The sequence below is a fragment of the Ochotona curzoniae genome, unplaced genomic scaffold (assembly GCF_017591425.1).
Source record: "Ochotona curzoniae isolate NIBS_2020 unplaced genomic scaffold, NIBS_Ocur_1.0 contig_2235, whole genome shotgun sequence".
NCBI lineage: Eukaryota > Metazoa > Chordata > Mammalia > Lagomorpha > Ochotonidae > Ochotona > Ochotona curzoniae.
Genome location: NW_024465384.1, coordinates 2,814,795 through 2,840,964, shown reverse-complemented (window position 1 = coordinate 2,840,964; position 26,170 = coordinate 2,814,795). Strand labels below are relative to the sequence as shown.

Here is a 26,170-nt window from a genome sequence, read left to right as displayed (position 1 = left end):
TCCTGGAATGGTCTGGCTCAGGCCCGGCCACTGCACCCATTTGTGGTATGAACTAGGAAGTGAAAGGATCTTTTTCTCGCCATCATTCTGCCTTTCAAACAACTCTTAAAAAAAAAAAAAAACCATAATTGACTAGTTTAATTTTCTTGAAAATTTCAAGTATTTATTTTTTTTGAACCAGTAAGATATGAGATTAAAACAAAAAACAAATAAATTCAGGGGGGAAAAAAGAGGTAAAATTAGGAACGCTTGGTTTCCCTGCACCCCACCAGAAAAACCCAGAAGAAGCTCCAGACGTTTGGCTTTAGCCTGGCCCGGTCTTGGTCACTGTAGCCATTTGCGGAGTGAACTACAGAGGGAAAATTTGTCTCTGTCTTTTTTCTGTGTAAAATTGAATCAAACAAATTAATAAATCTTAGAGAGAGAGAGAGAGAGGGACGGTAAAGTTGCCAGCCAATGGGGTGGCCTTACTTAAAAATAAAAAAAATAAAAAGAAAAAAGAAAAGAAAATCAGTTACTGTCCTGCTGCGGTTGCCATCTTCCCTAGCCCCTCAAGCCCTTGACTGGAGAGTCAGAGAGAATGGCCATGTGCTCCTGCACTCCTCAAAATGTCCTCATAGCGGGGGTGGGCGAGAGGACCACAGCTAGGAGCTCAATCTACCATCTAAGACATCGCTTCTGCCTCAAAGAGTCTGCTCCAGTGGGAAGACAGTGTCAGGAGCTGGCGCTGGGAATAACCTGGGCACTTCGATGTGGAATGCGGGCTTCCTAATTGCACAACTGCCCTCTTCTGAGCCACACTTTGTTAACGACGTCACGGCAGTAACCGTCAGGACTGTGCACTTCACAGCACAAGTTCTCTCTCACCGTTTTTGGGAGACTGAGCAAAGTCAAAGAGACAAAGATGACGCTACCTAACGGAATAGGCCTTCACCTGTACCAACAAACAGCCAATGCTTTGCAGCTTCACTGCTCATGCCAAGTTTACCTCTTGAGGCAGTTCTAGTTTAGAACGGTCAGTTCCTTCTTTCGACTGAAGGCCCATCAGATAAGGGACAGGGGCATCAAGGAAATGCAGCAAAGAGGCGGGCAGGATGGGCACATACACGTGCTGCCACTGAAACGGGAACAGAAGCGTGGTGATGCCTTCGGCCACCGTCATGAGGCGTTGGTAATCTGCACAGAAGAGAAAACAGGGGAAGAACCCAAGTAAAAATACGATCATTGCAGTTTACTTGAAAATGCCTGTTGGCGCAGAAAAAAAAAATTCTGCATTAAAAATAAACATTTCTTCCTGATTACACAAAACTGACTCAGTTCTAGTCCACCACAATTAAAGCTTTGCTTTACAGTCTTCAAACAGTGTGAGTAGGTAGGAAACGTTATATTTTTTTTTGCTTTTTAAAATCACTAGTACGAATTCTCATTCCCTGAAAGCATACAAGAATCAAGAATAAAACAAAACTGCTTTGGCACTTGGCCCACTGGAAGTGAACACGGCGCTGTGCTGATCACGCTGTCCACACGTGCACTTAACACAATTCCCAACTCGGGCAGCTCTTTATTCTTTATTCTTTTTTTTTTTCCCCTGAAGCTTTGCAACTTTAATCAGTTATTTCTCATGTACACTGACTGCAGATTTCTGAAAGGGGTAACAGGTACACAGGTGACCCAGGTGCACTTGGCTGGTGAATCTCTTACATTAAATTCTCACATTTTCTGCACAGTCTCACCCAGATGCAAGCAGGATATTCATACACCTTTGGCCCAGAAAGCTTTGTTGAACCTGCATCAATGAACATATCTGGAATTTCCATAACTCTTTCTCTTTATTTTAAGATTTATTTATTTTTTTTGGAAAGTCAGATTTAGAGAGAAGGAGAGACAGATAAAGATCTTCTATCCACTGGTTCACTCCCCAAGCGGCCACAATGGTCAGAGCTGAACCTATCTGAAGCCAGGATATAGGAGCCTCTTCCAGGTCTCCCATGCAGGTGCAGGATCCCAAGGCTTTGGGCTGTCTTCAACTGCTTTCCCAGGCCACAAGGAGGGAGCTGGAAGAGAGGCAGAGCAACTGGGATATGAACCGGCATCCATACGGGATCCTGTTGCATCCAAGGTGAGGACTTTAGCTACTAGGCTACCATGCCAGGCTCCCCCATCTCTTTCAAGGAAAATCTAGATCTCTGAGTGCCAGCGGGGCCAGCTTCTTCAAAACCCTTTCATGTATGCCAATGTGGAAGTTAATGGTGTACTCTCAGGTCACCTCTTCGCTGATGGCACAACCGCCCTCTTCTCGCTGCCCTTCTTGTAAACCCACACTGGAAAGGACAGGCTTTGCTTTTGCATATATGATCATGGCTATAGCGTTGGTTGATCATCTTTCTTTATTTTTTAGAATTTTACTCATTTGAAATTCAAAGAGAGAGAGAATCTGTGGATTTAAGTCCTCAAATGTCTGCACAGCTGGTGTGGGGCAGGCCAAGAGCTGGGAACTCAATTTGGGTCTCCCACATGGGTAGCAGGACCCAAGTCCTTGGGCCATCACTGCTGTTTCCCTGCACTGGCAGGAAGCTGAAACTGAGAGTGCAGCTGGGCCTCGAAGCCAGGCACTCTCCATATAGGATGTAGGTGTTCCAGCTGGCATGTTTATTTTAGTTGTCATTTTGCGGGCACAAGAGATCAACAGAAGGGCACAATCATTTGTATTCATATTCAGCCCTGACTACACAATGTCCTGTTAAGGAACAAAGAGAGCTATGAGGGAATTACAATTGGGTTTCACTGTCGCTGTTGCTGTATTTTATTTACATTAGCTAAGTCACTGAAATTAAAAATTGTCCATAACACTAAAGTGTTCTTAAGCATTCTGCCTCGGTTGTTCTACACTTGCGTATGTCTACAATCACTATTTAAACTCTTATAGGCAAATATTTCACAATTCACATTAAAAATTACATTTAAAGGGGCAATATGGTTTATATATCATATATCTGAGCACTCAAGGGCAGTTCCTTGCTGTCAGCTATATCACTATTTCTACAGAAATTCATACGGGTGACCCAGTAGGGCAGAAAAACCGGAGAACACGGTCATTTCAGTTGAGGTCTAGTTTTGCTGATGAATAAGCTACAAAAAACAAGGCATAGTTTCCAGATTTTGTTTTTTTTATTTGAGAATGGAAGAAAAGTGATGTGGAGTCATTGATAATTCTCTTCAGAAAACACTGTGCACAAACACAGTAAATCAAGGGGAAGACTTTCGGGGGAGTTTTGTGAAGAAGGGCCAGGAAAGTCCACAACAACTCAAAGGTCATTTGTGGGTAACGCAACATATTTTGCTTTAAAAAGTTTACTGTTGGGCCCGGTGGCGTGGCCTAGCAGCTAAAGTCCTCACCTTGAATGTACCGAGATTCCATATGGGCTAGCTCCGGTTTGTGTCCCGGCAGCTCCACTTCCCATCCAGCTCCCTGCTTGTGGCCTGGGAAAGCAGTCGAGGACGGCCCAAAGCTTTGGGACCCTGCACCCGCTTGGGAGACCCGGAAGAAGTTCCTGGATCCTGGCTTCAGATCGGCATAGCACCGGCCGTTGCGCTCACTTGGGGAGTGAATCATCGGACAGAAGATCTTCCTCTCTGTCTCTCCTCCTCTCTATGTATCTGACTTTCCAATAAATAAATAAATCTTTAAAAAGAAAGTTTACTGTCATATTATATTTTCATTTCATTTTGTAAAGATTTATTTGTTAGATTTGGAAGTCAGGGTTAGAGAGGGCGACAAGCAAGAAAGGAGGGAGACACACATACACACCCCAGAGATCTTTCATGTGCTGGTTCAGTCCACAGATGAGTATATCAGTTCAAGTTGGCCATGGCTGAAACCAGTGCCAGGAGCTTCTTCTGGAGCTCCTATGTGGAAGCAGAGGCCCAAGCACTTGGGCCATCCTCCACAGGCCATCAGCAGGGGGCTAGATTGGAAGCAGAGCAGCTGGGACAGGAACCAAAACACATGGGATGCTGGCACTGCAGGAGCTGGCCTTACCTGCTATGCTACAATGCCGGCTTCCGTTTCTTATTTTATACTTAAAAAAAAAAGATTTATTTTTATCTGAAAGACATATATATATAGAGAGGGGGGGGAGAGGGAGAGAGAGAGAGAGAGGGAGAGAGGGAGAGAGCGCGCGCGAGAGAGAGAAAGGACAGCCACAGAGAGAGAGAGAGAGAAATCTTTCATCTGCTGATTCCCCAGAACACCACAACAGCCAGAGCAGACAAGCTGATTCAAAACCAGCAGATTCTTCAGGTCTCCCTCATGGTTACAGGGTCCTAAGGACTTGGGTCATCCGCTGCTACTTTCCAAGGCCACAAGCATGGAGCTGGATTGGAAGTGGAGCAGCAAGGATACGAACCAGTGCTCATATGGGATGCTGGCACTGCAAGTGGAGGAGCCATTTGTGGCATCACTGCAGCAGCCCTAGTTTTTATTTTGTTTTTTTCAGGATTTATTTTCATTCAAAAAGCAGAGTAACTGAAAGAGAGAGACAGCAAGAGAGAGTGGGAGAGTAAGAGCAATAGAAAAGATTTTCCATCTTGGGTTCACTCCTCAAATGCAAACAGTTGGACTGGGCCAAAGGCAGAACAGAAACTGACCCACGTTGTAATTTTAATAAGTCATTTACTATCCATAACCCAAGTGATGTCAATATTTTCCTTATTTGATTCATGAAGACTCAAATTTTAGGCAAATCCTTATTTATAGGAATACTTCTGAAACAAGCACCAGGTGTTCTAAAGGGAGGGGTCAGCTGACCCAATGACCTGGCGTGGACGTGTGCACACACAGAGGCAATCACACACACCCCAGGATCAGCAGAGGTGCCCAGGAGAAGCCTGGCTGAGACAGCTGGTCCTCTGTGAAGGCGATGGGAGGTGGTGAAAGAGGATGAGGCAGCTACGGCTCTGCTGGCCTCTGGCAGATGGGTGGGGGGAGGCGGCATCTGCGGTCTGGCTGCCCCAGGTTCAGGAGCAGTGCTCAGGTCAAAGCTAACTACTGTTCTACACAGCACAGGGCCCCAATGGGCATCTGCTCATGGTTGGTCTCTTACGCGGGCACTCCCCAAGGGCACAGTGACATCTGCTTTTACCTCACTGTGCCCACAAAACACAGGGCTTAGTCCACAGCCAGTGCTGACACAGATTTACTGATGCTTCTAAATGTAATATTTTTTCTCCTCTTATTGACACAGAACAACAACAACAACAACAACAAATCAGGAGTACAAACAAGGCTTGTGAGTATAAAAAGATCAAAATCAGAAAAAGTCCTTAAATTCAATTCTGTGGCCATTCCTCTGTTTTTAAATACATTTTTATATTGTTTACTTTTTATAAATATGAAATAGAAGTACATTTTCTATTTACTTACCTTTTAATGTGAAAGGCAGAGTGACACATATAGAGACAAGATTCTGTTTGCTAGATCATTCTCCAAATGCCTGGAGCGGCTGAGGCCAGGAGCCAGAAACTCAGGCTGGGTGTTTAGTGGGGCTAGAGAGGGCTCAGTCCTTGAACCAGCACCTGCAGGCATACCTCCCAGTGGCTGTGTGGGAGGAAGTTGCAATCTGAAGCAAGGCTCGACCTCAGACCTCAACATCCCCATTCCGGGATGCAATGAAGGCATCTCAAGGAAGACCTTCACGGTGGAATCAGGCACTCACTCCTACGGCCTCCGTTCCATTCGAGGATTGGGCTACTTTTTGCTTTTGTAGCCTTATATCTAGCATATAATAAATGCTCAAGAATTTTTTTTAAAGAAATGAGTGAATTAGTATTATAAGGATATATGATTTTGCTGATATCCATTATGTAAAGTTACCTGCTTACGTTTTGCCTGCGTAAGATTAAAGGACCACTCATTCTATAAGATAAAATGGTTTAACTATTCAGACAAGAAATTCTTCTCAAAACGCAAACAAAAACTTTCCACACTGCTTAGGATTCTCATGTTCAGAGCTAATCAAGTGTTTGTGCAGGCCCATTGTAAACAAAGCCCAAACATACATGTACCAATCAAGGTCACTGTTCAGCATGTGAACTGTTACTGCATGACGCACTTGGCCACGTCTAAGCACACCTTACAGGGAACAGGACAGCATTTAGAAACAAAAATATTAACATTTCTTCCACTGCATATTAAAACGCTAAGTATCATGACAGTGAAATACAATTTAGGTCTCCTAAGACCCTTTAGGACAGAAAAGGGCTCTCAGAAATTTCCATGGCTTTCTGGAAGTGACGAGAGGATGAAAACAACCAAGTCCTGTGCCATCAGAAAGGTGTGTCCCTAAGTCATTCCTAGAGTCTGAGCCAAAGAAAAACAGCCATTTTATCATTTGGCCATATTAACAATGTACAGTATAACCACGTATGTGAGCTATTACAGAAATAACCAGACTGACTATATGTGTCCGTATTTGCTAACCTTTTAAAAGTTATCACTTCTGGGCCAGGCCCGGTGGCGCAAGTGGTTAAGGTCCTTGCCTTGAACGCCCGGGATCCCATATGGGCGCCGGTTCTATCCCGGCAGCCCCGCTTCCCTTCCAGCTCCCTGCCTGTGGCCCGGGAAAGCAGTCGAGGACAGCCCAAAGCCTTGGGACCCTGAACCCGCATGGGAGACCCGGAAGAAAAAATAATAATAAAAATAAATCTTTTTTAAAAAAAAGTTATCACTTCAAAAGATTTATTATTATTTTTTTAACACAAAGTCAGATATACAGAGAGGAGGAGAGACAGAGAGGAAGATCTTCCGTCCGATGATTCACTGCCCAAGTGAGCGCAACGGCCGGTGCTGAGCCGATCCGAAGCCAGGATCCAGCAACTTTTTCCAGGTCTCCTATGTATGTGCAGGGTCCCAAGGCTTTGGGGCTGTCCTCAACTGCTTTCCCAGGCCACAAGCAGGGAGCTGGATGGGAAGTGGAGCTGCTGGGACTAGAACCGGCGCCCATATGGGATCCTAGCGTGTTCAAGGCGAGGACTTTTAACTGCTATGCTATCACGCTGGGCCCTAAATAAATCATTATTAAGAGTTTTTGGTACTGTTAAAGAAGATTTTTCTAAGATGATCACTTTATTAAAAGGTTAATGTTGCCAATTCAGTTTGTTTTTAAAACTCAATTATTAAAAAGTGTAACAATTTGTCTATAGACACACACACAAAACCCTAAGGCCAAAATTTAGGTTTTCAAAAATTGTTTTTTTCCTACTTCAGAATGGAGAAGATACACGCTGTCCTGGGAAATGCTGTTGACTCACACTGACTGCCGATGCCCTCCCATGGAAACCCCAGAAACACTCCAGTGCTTGAAACAAGGTGGGGGGCGGGGTATGTGAATTCTTGTTCCGGAAGAGAACCTGTTGTGTGATGTGCACTGTGGATGGGTGATGGTGGGGTGAGCCTAGGGAAATGGAGACTTGCTTGCACTGGATGTTACCAGAAAGTGACCACTTCAGGCCTGACACCCCTGAAGTACAGGGAGGGCAGAGTTCGGGGTGCAGAAAGCTGTGCTGAGCAAGGCGGCAGCAGCTGCGAAGTTAGCAGGGGTAGGCCTGGTTTTCTGTGGCTTGAAGCTCTGGGAGGCTGCCTGCATCCCACAGGAGACAATCTGGCCTACCTGGAAGCATCTGACCAGTTTGCAGTAACAGGGAGGCAGGCCTGACTATGTGTATCAAGTCAGGACTGAGACATCAGGTCAACCTTTTCATTTCCTCCCCAGCAGTCAAATCTCATGCCAGTTACCTGCTTAGTGCCTCTCAGCTCCAAATAAGGCCTGTGCAAGTTGTGGTAACAAAGGGAAGCCACGGTGCTTTTTGTTTTGTTTTTTCCATAGGGAGCACTAGGTTAGACTCTGCCAGTAGAGGGCACTGGGGAGACACTGCAAGAGGAAGGGGCTTTGGATTCCAGGGAGCAAAGCTGTGCTAGTTCCCCCAGTTGTACCGTCTGTTAACAGGATCTGCAAGGACATCCAGCAGGACATTCACTGGCCCAGTGAGCAGGGCCAATGTTTCCACGGCGCTCTCAGCACAGAGCTGGCACATGCAGAGCTCACACCCACAGCGTGTCCGACTCAGGAGGACCGGCTCTCCAGCCTCAGCTTACCTGAGCCATGCAGTTGTTGCCTGCTGGGTGCCTGGAGGTCAGCTCTGGCTGCAGGTACCAGTTAATCATCTCAACACCTTGCAACCAATGTTTCTTCCTGCAGATCTGAACCTCAGCATGGGAACACAGCTGGCCCCCTCCCAAATCTGTCCTTCCTTGGGTATTCCTTAGTGGTAGTTTCTATAGTTACTCTCCCATTATAGCTCAAGGATATTTCATACTATATGCCTGGGTTTAAATTACTCTGGGCTTCTCTGTCTCTGGGTGGGACCAAGGTTGAAAGCACAGGATTTTAAGCAACTGGTCTGGCTTTTTTACTCATTTCTGGTAGGTTTAATTTCCTAGAAACACAAGACTTTTAAGTAATGGTAACTAGTGCTTTGAGCTATGTTTTGTTTTAACCAAGAACAATACCACTGTGAGAGTGAAATAAGCAATACATTTCCTCTGCTTGTATTAGACAGTGACTCACTCTACTCCACCCGTCTCATGTCCTATACCTATTCTTTCAAGTTCTGCATTCTCTTCAAGATTAGCTGAAATGCCAATCTTAAAATATCCAAGTTATATAGGAGAAAAAAATACAATTTTTAAAACTAAATCAATATATAATACTTTTTAAACTTCCATATTAAATGTGTTTTTAAAGACATCTGGGCCTGGCACGATGGCTCAGTGGCTAAATCCTTGCCTTGCACACACCAGGATCCCTATCCCTTTAGGGCATCGATTCATGTGCTGGCCACTCCACTTCCCATCCAGCTCCCTGCTTGTGGTCTGGGAAAGCAGTGGAGGACGGCCCAAAGCCTTGGGACCCTGTACCCATGTGGGAGACCCAGAGGAAGTTCCTGGCTCTTTGCTTCTGGTTGCAAACTGGCTCAGCTCCAGCCATTGTGACCACTTGGGGAGTATGCTGGCAGACGGAATATCTTTCTGTCTCTCCTCTCTGTATTCTGTATTTCCAGTAAAAGTAAATAAAATCTTTTATATATATAAATAAAAGATATATATCTTTTAAATCTTTTATATATATAAATAAATATACATATTTATTTATCTGAAAAGCAGAATGACAGAGAAAGCTGAGGAGAGAGAGTTCTTCCATCTGCTGGGTCACTCCCTAAATGGTTAAAATGGCTGGACCTGGACCAAGCTGAAGCCAGGAGCCAGGATCTCCACTCTGGTCTCCCAAATGGGTGCAGGGAGTAAACGTAAATATTATAGGAAATGCTTTTCATTGGTACTCAAAGCGATCAAGTATATAGGAAGCTAAGACCATGCGGCACAAGCCTTGGGACAGCACAGAAGGCTCTGCATCGTGAGACTCCTGCTGTCTCACTTCACATCAATGCCTCATGCACGCGCGAACACCTGCTTGCAGTCCACGTACTGAGTGGGACGTGTCTCACAAGCACCTTCTCCTTGGCTGTCTTGCCAAGCTTCACTCCTCCTCCAGTGACTGCCTTTGTGGAAAGCCTGCCCTTGGAGACCCTGCCTCAGTCGTGCACAGTATCCCATCTTTATTTCCATCCTAACTACACTACAATCCTATTACGTATTTGTGTGTCTCATCTCAGGCATGCCACTATCTCCTAGACAGTTCACTCTGTAGTATCGGTTACGGACTCTGCCACATGGGAACTGGCCAGTAAATGTGTGTTCAGAAATTAAAACATCTAAGGCATGTGAAAGGAAATAAAAGTTTGGGACACTAAAAGATTTATGTTTGACTATATCACACAATAGGACATTCTTCAACCATTTGGGGGCAGGTGTCTGGTAGAGCAGTTAAGATGCCACTTAACTGCTCATGGGATGGGTCATGGGCATCCCATACTGGAGAATGTGGGTGGAAGTCCTGGCTAATGTACACCTGGGTGGAAGCAGGGATGGCTCAGGCACCTGGATGCCTAACATCATGTGGGGACATCTGATGAGAGAATCCGCTAGGGAAAACTCTGTGTCGCTCTGTCTGTCATCCTCTCTTAAACACACATACACACACACACACACACACACACACACACACACACACACACACACATCACCATGTATATGCACACACACAAACTCCCCAAAACATTTTTGTAAGTTAAGAGACCATTAGAATCCTAACAACCTTAACAATGAGGCAACCACGGGAGTAAAAAAAATATATAAAAGTATTTTACAGTATCTGTATTTTAAAGTGTGTGACTATTTGGAAACCTGCTTTCGCATTAAAAAGCTAAAAAATTCCCATAAAGAAAAAGTATATAACATCTAAGCTAACGGAATGAAAAAAACTGCAACGAGAAAAGAAAATCCATTCAGTTTAAAATAAGTTCTACCTTGTTCCCCCACCTCCGAAAGAGAGAGAAAAACAAGTGACCAAAATAAAAATGTTTTAGGAATCAATACTAATGAAAACACCAGAGAGTAAGACACTAGGATACAGCTAAAACAAGACTCAAATGCTGAAGATTTGAAAGAATAAAGAGAAGGCTCAATGAGTGCAAAGGAAGTGGTACAAAGAAGAAAACAGTAAAAGCAAAACCAGAAAGTAACAAAGCAGAGAACAAACTTACAAAAAAGTGCTAACAAAGGTAAAAATTGGTTCTTCAGAGAATAAAGTGAGCACATTTCAGGGGAAACTAACCAAGGAAAAAGAAGAAAAGGCAAAAATAAATATTAGGGATGGAAAGGGAAAGAAAATCACAGAAACAGCAGATTCAGGAAATACACTGATCAAGGCTTCATGCGAATACATTGAAAGTTTAAGAAAATATTCCTAGTGGAAACACAAGATTGAAAAAGCTAATTCCAGAAGAAACAGCCACAGCTACAAGCTGAGCAGCAGAGGTGAGATGACCTGAGCTGTTCTGAACCACTGTGGGATGACTGCATCTCACCAGAGGAGCCCTTCTACTGCCCGTAGTAAAACACCATTACAGACCTTTAATGCAGATAGGAAGGTTTATTTTAAAAATTAAAAAGAGAGAGAGAGAGACAGAGAGAGAGAGAGAAAAAGAAATGTCAGCTTTCCCAGGCTGGTGAGCACACGGAGGTGGCGGGAAGCAGGTGTGCACCGTAAGCCTGTGCCCTCCCCCACCAAGGCTGCCACTAGGATGCTCCTAGGCCATGCACACCCGGGAGCCTATGTGGTCGTCTGTGGCCCGGAGCTGCAGCTGTGTTGTCAAGTTCACAGTGGAATTTACAGGCGGCTCCCAACTCTGGGGAGCTGGTTCACTGGTTCCTTAAGGAAAGGCAAGCAAGTGAGAAAAAAGATAAGTACAAAATTCCTCAGTTGCTGCCATCTCTAATAACCAAAACGACTTTAAGACAGTGCTGGGCCAAGCCTCAGTAATGGACCAAGCTCGTATTGCTGTTGGCGTGGGCTGGACCAACAATCTCAAAAACTCTCCCAAAGGGAAAATTGTTAGCAATCCCCAAGACCTCTGCTCACACAAAGGGCAAAAGCAAGACATGGCTGAAGCCACGGGACTATGAATGAAGCTGGAGCACTGTGCGGATCAGCACCATCTGATTCCTCAAGAAACCTCTTTAGGGAGATAAGGCTGGGGGCAGGATCTGGCTTCAAATGCTGCAGAGTGGAATGTGCTCGGCGGACACAGCGTGCACAGCTCACCCATGTGCTCGGCGGACACAGCGTGCACAACTCACCCACGGCATATTCACAGGCAGCTGTGCGTGATCCAGACACACAGACGGCTGTTCGTGAGGAAAGGGCCAGGTCCACTGACTGGATCAAAGCCACTTTAGTGTGTTTATGCTGGGTAGGGGGACTGCCCAACTTCCCCTTAAATGCTCTGTGGAGTGCCCCAGATAAAGCTTCCTGTGCCACAGGGGACTAGCTTCGTGACACCCAAACACCTCAGCCCTGGAATATGCCCATTACCCAGGTCAAGAGGCTCCCTTTGGTGGGCACCAGGTAATAACAAAAACCTCAGGTCAGAATAAGGAGATGTAGTGGATTATGATCAAGGCCGTGTCTCAGCAGGTTAGAAACCCTTAAATGAGGTGAATAAAATGAGTATCAGGTGTCTGGATGGCAGCGCAGTCCCAGTGCTTATGATGTGGGCACGCCACATGGGAGTGCTGGCTTAAATCCCAGTTGCTCCCCTCCTGACCCAGCTTCCTGCTAATCCACCTGCTAAGACAGTAGACAGCAGCTCAAGGACTTGCCCTCTGCCACCTGCACGGGACACTTGGTGGAGTTCCTGGATTCCGTTTCAGCCCTGGCTTCTGCGGACAGGCAGGTGGGGCAGTGAATCAGTGGACGGAAGATCTCTCCTTCTCTGTAACTCTTTCTCTGTCATTCAGCCTTTTCAAATGAATACATCTTTTTATAAATGGATATTTACGGGAATGAAACAAAGTCACCTAGATGGATTCCTGACACTAAAGCTCCCGAGCCCAAGTTTACTCTTTTTTTCCCCAGTATTGGAGAAATTTAAAATGTGGGATGGCAGAGTACAAAAAAAAAAAAAGAAAATGTAAACTGGAGTCTCCCGGGGGCAGAAGTCAGATGAATCAAGATCAGACTATAAAAGGGTTAGGCCCATTACTTCTGCATATACCGGGAGGCAGCAGCTGACAGTCCTGTGACTGGGATACCAGGATAACGTTCTGAGCTGAAGGCTACGGTTGGGCCGAATGGAGTGAGCCAGGAGATCAAGCATCAACCAATCTCCATCCCTCTCTCGCTTGCTTTTTACACACATATGAAAACAATTTTTTTCTTAAAGAACTGGTTTATCACAAAGTTAACAGCTAATAGTAAAAGAACAGTGGCTGAAGCTGGTCCAGTTTACTAGTCTGGGGAGCCAGGTCATGGAAACCTACTTCCTGCCTGCCCTCAGGGTATCAGGGTTGCCTCTATGATTTATGAATTCTGTGACCACAGTTATGACCGTCTACTAGAGCAAAACTAGCAATTTGTGATTAGAAAGCTCCCAACTTCTTCAAGAAAATTTCAGGTAGGTTCCACTTTCAGACGAGAATGACTCATGCACAGCTTACAAGGCCGGGAGGCCCAGCAGGCAATGGTAGGGGAGCCCCAGGCTTGCAGTATAGTGTGAATGTGGCCAATTTTTACTTCCACAGAAAAGAATAAGAGATAGACAATGCCCACAGAGTTTTTGTGGCTTTAATTCTTGTATCAGCTGGTGTTGAAAACCCCCTATCTTTGGGGCCGCTGTGAAGGCTCAACTGGCTAATCCTTAGCCTGCAAATGTTATCCCACATGGGTGCTGGTTTGTGTCCTGGTTGTTCCACTTCCCATCCAGCTCCCTGCTTAAGGCCTGGAAGAGCAATGGAAGACGGCCCAGAGTCTTGGGAACTATATCTGCATGGGAGATCAAAAGAAACTCCTGATTCCAGATTGTTTCATCTCTGGCTGCTGCAGCCTTAGAGAGTAAACCAGCGGATGGAAGATCTTTCTGTCTCTGCTTCTCTCTGTAAATATGATCTGCCTTACCAATAAAAAGACATTTTTTTTTTTTTAAATCCCTACCTTTGATTCCTTTGGGAAAAAAAATGTAGTCCTGGGCCTGGTGCAGTAGCTCAGCTGCTCAAGTCCTGGCCTTGCATGCTCCGGAATCCCATACAGGTGCCGGTTCTAATCCTGGCAGCCTCATTTCCCTTCCAGCTCCCTGCTTGTGGCCTGGGAAAGTAGTGGAAGACGCCTAAAGCCTTGGGACCCCACACCCACATGGGAGACGTTAAAGAGGCTCCAGGCTCCTGGCTTCGGATCGGTGCAGCTCCAGTTGTTGGCTCCAGTTGTTGTGGCTGCTTAAGGAGTGAATCATCAGACAGATCTTCCTCTCTGTCTCTTCTCCTCTCTGACTTTGCAATAAAAATAGATAAATCTTATTAAAAAAAAAAACTGTACTTCTAATCTTCCACCTATTTTGCTCTAGCTAAGTCCAGACTGTAGAAAAAGTGCTCTTTTCTGAAGTGGGGTTCTAGAGGGTTCTTCCTGGTGCACCTTCCATTTAAAATGTCTAGCTGGTTACCACTGTGCATTGAGCACCCTTCAGATAACAGCTTCTATCTTTTTCAGTGGGCTGTGGGCCAGAATCTGAGATGCATTTACAAGGACACTCTCATCATGGAAACGTATCTCCCTTGATTCACTTTGGCTTTGCGTGGTCACTGTTCATCCCTTGCAATGCTTTCAAAATTTATGATACAGCCTCTCTTATAAAATAAAGGAATTATCAGATGTTACAAAAAACCTCCTTAACACAGCCAGGAAGAATGAAGGAGGGCACTGGAGTACAAATCAACATAATGGCTCTTTCACTTCACTCGTTAAAATGAAATGTCTTCCTCTAGAGGGACGATGTCAATGTGAAAATCTGCATTTATATAGCACTCTCATTTTATTCTCTAAAATTATTATTAAGCATTATACCTTTATCATAGACCTGCAGAGTAAGTTAGTAATTTAAAAACAAACGTTGAGATAGATCACAAAGGTTAAGTGTAGCTCCTGATAGTCAACCGGGGGGAGAGACTGGGGTAAGCGTGGTTTTTAAAGCCGCCCGACTCACTGTAGACCCATGGCAGAGCGCTTAGCCACCACGCACCCCAACCTCCTCCTGGCTAAGACAGGAATAGCAGCGCTAATTCACGGCTGAGAGGATTAAACATGCAGTCCGTTTCTGAAACATAATCCTGACATGGACTGATTTGAACAAATGGGTACAAATATACCCTATGACTTTTTTTTTATGAAAGTAGAAAAAAAATTTAGGTCTGTAGCCTCAGAATTCACTTACTGCTCTTGCCATAAGGTCACATTGCCAAAAACTATCCAGAGTGCAAAAGCATTCACAAATACTCACTCTTCCTCTGATGGCATAATCAGTAAACACTAATCGATGAGAGAGTTTTCAATAGGGAGTCTCTGTCACCGAAGGGGACAAGCTAATTACACAGAGCAGAAAGACGAGGGTTCACGAGACGCCATGCGCAGAGAAACAAAGTGCTATTTAAGAGAGGAAGTGTTTTAACGGCAAGTTTTTTTTTTTTTTTAATTTTCTAAAAACAAAGCATGGTACACAGTACAAAGCATTCATTAAACTCTCAGAATTCTATTTTAAACATGGTAAACAGGGCAGACCTTACGTCTCGAGGTCACGGTGCCAGTTCACCAGCCTGTTTCCAGGACTGCAGTGGTGCTGTGGTGCTGGCACCTGTGCATGGGGCGCCAGTTTAAACCTCAGGTGCTCCATTTCTGATCAAGCTGCCTTTCAATGTGCCTGGGAAGCTGCAGATGACCACCCAAGTACTCAGGCTGCTGGCCCCTAGGTGGGAGGACAGGATGAGATTCCTGGCTCCTTGCTTTGGCCCAGTCCAGACCTATCTATCACAGTCATTAGAACGAATCGGTAGAAGGAAAATGTCTCCCTCTGCTTCTTTCTGTGTCACTCTGCCTTTCAAGATAAGTATTTTTTTTTCTTTAAGATTTATTTATTTTTATTGGAAAGGCAGATTTACAGAGGAGAGACAGAAAGAGCTTCCATTCTCTGGTTCATCCTTCTAAAATGGCCGTAATGGCCAGAGCTGGAATCAAGCCAGGAGCCAGGAGCTTCTTTTGGGTCTCCCGTGCAGGTTCAGGCGCCTAAGGCTTTGGACTGTTTTCTAACGCTTTCCCAGGTCACAAAGCAGGGAGCTGGTTCAGAAGTGGAGCAGCTCAGACTTGAACCGGCACCCATATGGGATTCCAGTGCTTGCAAGATGAGGATTTAGCTGATGTGCCATTATGCCTGCTCCAATAAGTAAATGTTTTAAAGAAAAGATCTGTAAAATTGAAAACAAATAAATAAGATTTGTTTCCCGTAAGTGAGTACATGGGTTGAATTCTCACTCCAGCCCTGATTCCATCCTGCCAGTGCAGACTTCCTGAGAGTCAGGAGGACACGGCTCCAGTGGCTGTGCCCACGTTACCCACAAAGGAGACTCGAATTGGTTTCATGGTTCCTGGCTTCCCCCCGCCAAGTCCTGGCCATTGTGGGCATCTGAGGAATGAATCAAACAATGGAAATGGTCTGTTCTCCCCCACCCCTTCTCTCTCTCTCTCTCTTTCTCTCTCTCTCTCTCTCCCTGAACCAGACTCCCTCTCTCTGCCTCTTGGATATAGTAAAGCAAATAAATCAGTGTAGTAATACTATACTTTCATAATTTAAGCCTAACTTACAAAGAATTAATACAAAATTAAAGTAATAATAATAATAATAATAAGTAGCAATCCTTGGACAATGCCAATCATATCCTAACTATTTTATAAAACTTTCTTTAAGCTTCACAGTGAAACAGAGGGAGGAATCCTAAAACTGTTATCTCTTGAGGAATGAGAAAACTGACAAACTCTAAGATTATATAACCTGACCACAGTCAGTATAAGACAAAGCAAGAGATTTGAATCAAACTGCTTCTGCTGGCAGAATATCATGAAATTAAAGTAAATGGCCGAGGATCTGGCACTGTGGCCCAGGAAGTTACACCATCACCAAAAGTGTTGGCATTCCAAATGGGCTCCAAATTAAATTCTGGCTATTTCACTTGTAATTCAGCTCCCTGCTAACAGCCTGGGAAAGCAGCTTCCTGATACAACCCCAATGCTGAAGCCCCTGCTACCCATGTGGGAGAGCTGGAAGAAGTTCATGGTTTTGGCTTGGTAAACCCTAGCGGTGGCAGACATTTGGGGAGTGAAGCAGGGAATGAAAGATTTCTGCCCTTCTCGGTCTCCGTAGTCTCTTCAAATAAATTAACATATCAATCTTTTTTTCTTTTTAAAGAAAGAGTATCTGCTTCCAGTTATAAAAAGAAACTAAAATAAATGTCCTTCAAGACTCCTTGTAAGTCAAAGGTCTAAGGGTATTAAGCTCACACTCTGCCCCTTCTAGCTAAGTTCACACCCTAATCCTTCAGGAACAAAAGAAAACAAGAGGTGTGACATTTACAGGTAATGCAAGAGGAAAAAGCAAGAATCCAGACTGACCATTTGAGAGGAACCTTCCAAACCGAGACGCAGGGCCCCATCATCAAAGAACATCACGCAGGATAAGCAAGAAAACGCAGCCTACTGCAGGCTGTCAACACATAAACAGTGTCAACATACACACAAGATGGGGAGGTACGAATATAGCCTACTGGGCTCAGTCACACTTATAATTTAAAATAGAAAAATAAAAAAAGCAAAGTGGTAAGATGAGTCTGACAGCAGCCGTCGCCGGGAGACTGTGCTGCTGTTCCACTAGGCAAAACACAGGCTGGCAAAATGCCAACCCAAATATTTGTGCCACACTTCACAAAGCACCCATCAATGCACAGGTACCACTTTCCAACCGCTGTCAGGTCACACCATCTCTTCTTTCTCAGTGAGCTCCAGTAGGAACTGGGGTCCTAGCAAGACCCCACAGCAGTCATCAAGAATGTACTGATAGGGCCCACCCAGCACAGTAGCCTAACGGCTAAAGTCCTCACCCTGCACAGGCCATACAGGCGCTGGTTCTAATCCCAGGGGCCCTGATTCCCATCCAGCTCCCTGCTTGTGGCCTGGGAAAGCAGTTGAGGATGGCCCAAAGCCTTGGGATCCTGCATCCGCACGGGAGACCCAGAAGGGGCTCTGGGCTCCTGGCTTTGGATCAGCACAGCTCTGGTCGTTGTGGTTGCTTGGGGAGTGAATCATCGGATGTAAGATATTCCTCTCTGTCTCTCCTCTCTGTATAACTGACTTTTCAATAAAAATAAATCTTCCAAAAAAAAAAATTAATAGGGTACTGGTAACACAGCAGTGTTCTGTTTCTCACCTACACATTGGGAAAACTTGGAAGATCACCTTCTAGGACTAAAGAAAAACAAAACTATTTTTTTCCCTTCTATGATGGTAAACAGAAATCCAGGAAAGCCACATCAGTCTAATGGCCATTCACCTTCCTCCCTCTCTCTCTCTCTCTCTCGCTCTCTAGCTCTCTCTCTCGCTCTTTCTAGCTCTCTTACTCACAGGACACATTCCTACAGGCAAAGATCCATAGAAGCTCTCAGGAAGCTGCTGAGTCAACAGTTTTATTTACACCCTTCCAATATTATCTTTGTTTTGGACACTTTTACTAATCTGCAAACAATGGGAAATCTACATCTGCCAGGGTGGTAATGGGATTCACCCCAGTCTCATTGTGAAAAGAAAGATGTTCTTTTCTAATGAGTTTGCTATTAGGAAAGGGGGGAGGGGCTATTTCCATTAAAAAAAAAAATCACCCAAATTTGACAAGTTCTTTCCTGTTTCTACAGCCACTGTCACCTCAAAGAGAAGCGACATCTCGGGCTCCTCTCCCTAATCGTAACCGGAAACGCAGGACTCTGGGGTAGACCCACCTTGTGAGTAGAGAAGAATCTGCATCTCCAGCAGCACACAGGTGAACACCTGCACCAGGTTCTCCAGTCCGAGCAGCTCAAAGGCCTCTCTCAGAGGGTAATCAGACAGCGGGAGTTCGTTGGGGCCAGGTCTCTGGCAGATGACAGGTTCGTAAACACCGTAAAATTTCAGCGACCTCCCCGGCGGTGGAAGGGGCACCTCGTAGAGAATATTATGGATGTAGCTCTCCAGTGGCAAGGGTGGGGGCTGCTGGGAGGTGACTGCCTGGTAAAGCTGCAGCAGGAATTTCTTGCAGGCCTGCATGAACGGGAGCGGGGTGATGAGGCAGATGCTTTTGGAAACATACAGGGTGTCTCTGTTGATGTCGTACGAGTTGTAGCGCTGGAGTTTCAGGAGGGAGGTTGTGTCGCCATCGTCGATGCTGCTGGCCAGGGAGTCCATGCTACAGGAGGACGAGGCGTGTACGCTGCTGGGATGCTCAGCGTTGTGCATCTGGTACAGTGTCTGCATCGCGGTGCAGATCTGTTTACTTGTGACTTCTTCATAAAAAGTGAGAACAAAACCATAGGTGCGGGAACCGTCCTCTCGGGTAATGATAAATGAGTGGAACTGGGGGTCCTTGTTGTCCACTTGTGTCCTGAATGACAGCCCTTTGGGCATGCACAGCTGTGGAGGGAGAGAAAAGCATCGGGCTCATCAAAAATGTGCATTGTTTTATAAAACAGGATTCAAAAGGACAGTTTTTATCTAGACTGCAAGCTCCTCATTTACACCTAAATAAAATTATTTTCGAGGGATGTCACAGTGGCTTCCCAGGAGCACACTAATCCTCGACTCCATATGGGTGCCGGTTCATGTCCCGGCTGCTCCATTTGCCATCCAGCTTCCTGTTGACGGCCTGGGGAGGCAGCAGAGGTGGCTCAACACGTTAGGTCCCTATACTCATGTGGGAGACCCGAAAGGAACTTATGGCCCAGTTCTGGCAGTTGTGGCCATGTGGGAGAATGATCAAGCAGATGGAGGATCTCTGTCTGTCTGTCTGTCTGTCTCTCTCTCTCTCTCTCTCCCTCTCTCCGTGTAACTCTGACCTTCAAGTAAAAAAGAAATAAAATAAACCTAAAAAAATATTGTTCTCATGAATACATAAACAAGGAAGAAATCTTTATTATGTGACATTATATGCTGGAGGCTTTACTAAGAAAAAGATCTTTGACTTAATGCCAGTGAGTCTCTAAGGAGCTTGTGACCTTCAACAAACCTGAGTTCTCTGGGCCACTCTGCTCCAGCACCTACAACTGTTGTACCATAACTGGAAGACACACTAGTATGCAGAACTCTACAAGTACTGGATATCTTGTAGCAACGATGATAATGTTTCAAACCAAACATCTTGAAACAGGTGGGAAAACAGGTGACGGTTCATTTGATAAACAGAAAAGAATAAAACAAAAAATAATAAAACAACATCATCACTGCTATTCTGGATGATACTTTATCTTAGAAAAATACATTTTGAAAGTGGAAAGCTTCTTGATTTACTCAAACAGAAGGGCAGAAACAAGACACCTGGAATTATTTCCAGTAAAGACCATGCTGCTCTGGGTCTTGGTAACTACTCCAGATTGAGTCAAACACTGGAACAAAACTACCAAAGATCGAATGATGCTGTATTTCAGACACCTACATTGCAGAAAAACATCAGAGTTGACTCCTTAAGACATTTTAAAATCAAATAAACAAATATAGAACATGCAAAATACACTGAGAAAAACGAACCTGTATTCAATCACCTTAATAACAGGTATTCAGTTTCATATATTTCTATCTGCCTTTCAGTGTTTGCATTGGAGTAGTTTTACTGCACATTAATTACATTTTTCTATTTTTTTTCACACTTAGTAACTAATTTTGGCACTAAAATTAGATGTTCTCCCAATCTCTTTACCAAGAAGATGCAATTGACCTTAACAGTTACACACCCTTCACTCACACTGTCAACAGATTTACATATGTTCCTTGATGGCAATGCAAAGGCGAGGAAGACAGACACTGCTGGAGCTTCTGGTGGCTCTGAGTGCAACAAAGACGGCAGATGACTGACAAACACAAGCAGAGGAAGGGCCATGACAGGGCCCCACCCAGGCTGCCATGGGAAAAATACAGCAGGCTGACACACATTACAAAAGGAGAAAAACAGGGGAAAAACAGTCCAAGCTGAAAGCTGCCAGGAAGAGGAAGCTGATCCCAGGTGGGAGACACCAATGCGCAAAGGCCCAGGTGAGAGAACCCACGATGTGATGAGGTGAAACGGGACGGGGTGGGGAAGCGAGAGGAGACACTAAGACAGTCAGTAGGGGCAGGTCCTCGCAGACACACCTGAGCCACATCCCATTCAGCTCTTGTACACATAAACGGGTGTTAGGGCCTAGTTCAGTCCAACCGATCCCACTCTCCAGTCCACACCCATGCTGTTGAGTGCCACAACCAGTCTAGCCAAGTCTGCCCCTTGGCCTTTGCATCAGATGCTGCAGCCTGGCCTGGCCTGCCCCAGTCCCAACTCTTGCTGGTAGGTGCTGCAGCCTAGCCCTGCCAAGCCTGCCCCCATCCCTGGCTTTCGTACAAATTCTCAAGTGTGATATCCTAGCCCAATATGACTCACACTCCAGCCTGGTTCCTGTACATGCTAGTAAGCTAAAGTTTGGCCTCGCCCTGCCCAGTCTACCCCCCTCCAGAACCAACCCACATATCTGCTGACAGGTGGAGCTACCTTGCCTGGCTTGACCAACACCTAGGCCTGAATCATATGCTCACCAGTAAGACCTATGACCCACCAGGGAAGGTCCCCAAGTTCTCCCATAAGACCCACTCCAGTACCCAGATCTCACACATGCCAACAGGTGTTAGGCCCGTACCTGACATGGTTTGCCTCCTCCGTTCCAGCCTATGTAGGAGTTGGTGGATGTTGTAGCCTGGCCCACCTCACACACTCTTCTTAGGTGCACCTGTAGATGCTACAGCCTGGACCAGCCCGGCCTGATCCCAACCCCAGTGCCCATGACTGTTGGAGGGTTCCATGGTCATGCCTAGCTCATCCTGTCACTACTCTAAGCTTTTAAGAAAACCAGTGGAAATTTTGCAGTTCCACAGGGGTGGGCCCACTTATCCCTCACAGAATCTGCCCCCAGACCTGGTTCTCTCACGTGCTACTTAGTGTCATGGCCCAGCGTAACATTATCTGTCCCTTGTTCCAACACTGCTGGATACTGAGATCTAGCCCTGCCAGGAAGGCCCACAGGCCTAGCTTTAGTGTGTACTGGTGAGTTGTGATCAACTGTGAACCACGCTCAGGTCTCCCATGTGAGCTGGTCCATTGGTCAGATCTTTAAAGGTCCTCCAGTTTCCCCACTCCAAACTGCTCAGTTTCAGCCCCTTTACTTACCTGCAAGTACAATCGCTTTGTTGATGGAAGTCCATTAGAAGTCATTCCACATCTACAACATACTCCCTCAGTGGTCATCCCTCCCACCCATACTCTTACTTCCTTCCCTGAGCAATCCAGTCCCTGCACCCGGGAGCACATGGGTTCCCCAGCCCAGTCTTCCGATGCCCAATCTCTCAGTGGGGTGGGGTGTTGGCCTAAAGCTCTGCACACCTGCTAGGGTCCTAAGCTCCTGGCATGAGTGCTGGACTAGGACCTTACCCCTCTGCCCACTCAAGATCCATGCCCATTCAAAGTTGCCCAAGCCCAGTCCACCAGCACACCACAGCAGCATGTTAACCTAGGGCTCTCTCTTCCCTTTCTTCCACCCCACTCAGGACCAACACATGGGGAAATCCCCAGGCTTGCTCTGGCTGCCTTGGCATGAGTCCCCAGGTCTCCACTTGCCCCATGGGTGTTATCCCCCTTGTCCTCTGCAAGCTTGTATCCCCATACTCCCTACAAGCCAACTTGTCCATGGTGGGCCAATTCCCGCCCCCCCCCCCCACCGCCCTTTTTTAAAGGATATATGGAGAAGCTGGGGAATGCTGGACTGGGAAACGCCACCCTAGTCCCAGTGTAGGGGAACTGCATGCAGGTTGCCTGGGGAAGAAAGTCTGGGTTCATATTGCAGTGGGAGTTGCTGAGGGCAATTTGACAGTAGAGGAATGATTTCTAGTGTCTTCACAGACTGGGCCACTGCAGTCACAGGTAGACAAGGGAGCTGAGATGGAGTGGTTCAGAGGGAGGAACTGGTAGTGTATCTGTGTCAGGCCAAATCATTCACCCACATGGATAATCTGGAATGGGCTAAACAGCATGCCTACCATCCACTAGTGCATGCAAAAGCTGGAACTGGGGGTGAGAGGGCATACCTGGCTGTACCAGGCCACAGTATCTGCTTGCAAGTGTTAGAGCAAGGGGTAGACCACATCCGACATCAGGCTGGGCCACAGCACCTACCAAAAGGTGAGAACACTAAATTTGGGAGCAGACTCTCTAGGGGACTTACGGGCTTGCCTCTGTGGGGCTACAGCACCTGCTGGTTTGAGTGCAGAGAGCTGGGGTTGGTGATGGGCTAAGCCAGGCTGGGTCACAAAACTTACCTGACACAGGAACTGTGGCTGGGAAGGGGCTGGGTGGGGGCTGGGCTGAGGCAGGCCACAGCACCAAGCAGTACATGCAAAAGCCAGGACTGAGGGCAGATCATGCCAAGCAGAGCAGCAGCACCTACTAACACATGTGCAATCTGTGACTGGGAGGGGGGGAACTTTAAAAACTCCCCTGGTAGGATGCAGCTCCCACTGGGGAGCACAACAGCCACGGCTGGGGGTGGGCCAGGCCAGGCCAGGCATGGCTTGGGCATTCCTCAGTGTCTGTGTGGGCCAAGTAATATTGGCTGGTGCAGGTAAAGGTCCAAACCTGACCCTGCACTGGTTGGCATGCACAAGAGTCAAGTCTGAGGTCACCCCAGGTGGGGTTTCTTGCGGAATACCCCAACTAGATTGCTGCATTCAAGCCCTGGGCACAGGTAAAATCACAAAACATGTGGTCCAATCTTGTAGTATATGTGTCAAGACTGGGCCTCCTCAGTTGGTGCTGCCTGTACAATGGACAGCATGCCCACGTGCAAATGAGGGACATGACAGCCTCATCTAGGCCAGCAGAGGGCATCAATTGTCTTGTCAGAGGATGGAAAGTAGAACAGTTGGACCACTCTCCTGGCTAAGCTTTGCATCATGCTCTGGGTCTGGAGATGCAGAACTGGACTTTATCAGCCAAAAGACCTTGGAAAGATTTTCTTTCTTTTTTTTTTTTTTTTTGACCTTGATTTATTATGTATTTTACAGACTTTCTTTTTTTTGACAATCCTTACAAATTTAATTGGGGTAAAAAAGGTTCAAGGTCTAAAGGGGGATATAGAGGAAGAAGCCCCACCCAGTCTCCCGCCCACCCCAAGTCCCGGATGTGGGGCATGCTCTGAGATACTCGATCAAGTGGTTCCAATAGTTCACCGTTCATGGGTTGTTGCCAGTCTCGCCACCCCAATCATGATGTGGTCATTGAAGAGTTCATTGATTGACACAGTCCCTTCTAGGGTCTCCATTTGCCCAGTCTCTGCTGCCAACAGATGGCTGAGGTTGTTGCTTGATTTGTCCTGTCTTTCCCTGGTTAGGACTCCGAGTCCGGTGTCTCGAATGGGAGGATCCTCGAAGAAATTTTGAGGTATTCCCAGTCCTGATTCCTGCTGTTTTAGTAGCATAGGGCCCGGCACAGTCCACTGCCCCGGTCAGCTGGCGGCTGCAGTTGCTGGGCCGGTTCTGTCTCCACCCGTGTCCTCTTGCAGTCCCGCCTGGTTCCACCCTGGACGCATTTGTCCCTCGCACGTACTAGTAGGAGTTGCAGCCCAGTCAGGGCGGCCCACAGTAGCCTCCACCAGGCCCACCTCCTACCCTGGCTTGCCAGTATATATGGCATACTAGCTCAGTCTGTCCCCAGTACCCTTCTGTTCATATTCTTGCCAACAGGTGTTGCCACCTACTTCCATCCAACTATCTCCTCCGACCGTCCCTAACGGATATTGTTGGGTGTCTGTCTAGCTACCCCAGCCCCTGTCCTAGTTCCCATGCCCTCCCGTGGAAGGTGATGACCCACGAGGGAGGAACCCACTATTTCCCTCCCAGGTCACTCCCATTCCCGTTGTGCCCTCTCCATTTGGCCCTGTGGTTCAACTCAACGTGTCTAACCCTTTGTACCAGCTTCCGCCAATTGGTGCTACAACTAAGCCCCAACAACCCTCACCAACTCTGATTGTAGCTTGCTCCAGTGGGAATAGTCATCCCAGCCTGGTTTTCACCCAATCTGGTCCCCGTGAGGTGCACAGGCGCTGTGTCCCTGCCTGGTCTAGTCTACCCCCCACCCAGCTCCCGCTCCTCAGTGTAATTTGCTGTTCAGTTAGGGAACCTCCCCTTTTCTCCTGTCAGCTCTGCCGCCTCCTTTCCTGGTTCTCACGTGTGTTGGTTGGGTGCTGCGGCTGCATCCGGCTCAGGCTACCTCACCTTGGCATTCCAGCTTGTGTGTTGCTTTTGTTACGACCGGACCTGGTTCGACCCACACTCTGTTCTGGCGGTCAGATTTACCAGTGGATGACATGAACAGATTCAGCCTGGTCTGCCCCCGACCCATGCCAAATGCATGCCAGTGGGACACTTTCTATGACCTCTTGGCTGTTGCCTTGCATGTTCCTTGCGCTGACCTGCAGGGTCTGTGTCCTGCCAGAGGAGTTGCCTGAGCTCCTCCATCAGAACCCCTCCATGTGCCAGGTTTCGCGCATATCAGTGGGTCCATGTGCCAGTTCGCCTCTTATCCTAGCAGGAACAGTGGTCTTTCCTAACTGGCCATCATCCCGTTCTGGTTCTTGCTGTAGAGTGTTTCAGCCCAGCCACGGTCATCCATGCCCCCATATAGCTCGTATATGGCTAGGTTGAGGTTGGGACCTAGCCTAGTCCGTCCCACATCCACCCTGGTACTCCAGAGCACCAGAAGGTGTTAGTGTCTGGCCCGGCCCGGTACATCTTTTCCCAATCCACATTTGTGCCAAGGGAGAGGACAGCTGTATCCAGACCCTGCCGCAGCCCCATCCACCTGTCATGACCCCTGCCTTAGACACTGTGGCTCAACTTTGTGCTTAATGTGGACCAGTTGGAGCCAAATCCAAGCTGGGCATGTCCTGTGTTGCACCATGAGTTCCAGTCATACTAGTGGACTAAGGTTTGCTTAGTCCGAACGTTCGTCTCTCAGTCCTGCACTTACATTAAGGTTTCATGTCGCGGTTCCTGGGAATCACCAGAAATTAGTGTCTCACCTACACTAACGCTGGTCTTACTTTTGGGTGTCCCAAAGCACCTATTTCATATCATCAAAACCCCAGAGCTCGCCGCTGGGCGGCCAGCAGGCAGAGCCTGGCTCCACTTGGTGCACTGGCCGCCCAAGGCCTGGGTCTCTGCCCCCGTCTCGCGACGGACGGGGACTGTGGCTGGGACCCCCGGCAGGGTTCGGACCGGAAGAGGCACTCCCACCGAGCGCCGCCTCGAATGAGAGTTTGACCCCGCCCCTTGTCCGGAGACTCGAACCGCCCAGCCTGTCCTGCCAC

General features: G+C 46.9%; 1 protein-coding gene across 1 annotated transcript in view; it reads right to left on the bottom strand.

Moving 5' to 3' along the window:
• DENND5B (DENN domain containing 5B) overlaps positions 1-26,170 on the bottom strand; it is a 151,184-nt gene that overhangs the window by 57,379 nt on the left and 67,635 nt on the right. Inside the window, exons 3-4 of the mRNA XM_040972237.1 lie at positions 18,539-19,205; positions 989-1,176 (exon numbers count right to left, since the gene is read on the bottom strand). Of these exons, the coding sequence (XP_040828171.1) occupies positions 989-1,176; positions 18,539-19,205 (855 nt within the window). The remainder of the gene's footprint in view (positions 1-988; positions 1,177-18,538; positions 19,206-26,170) is intronic.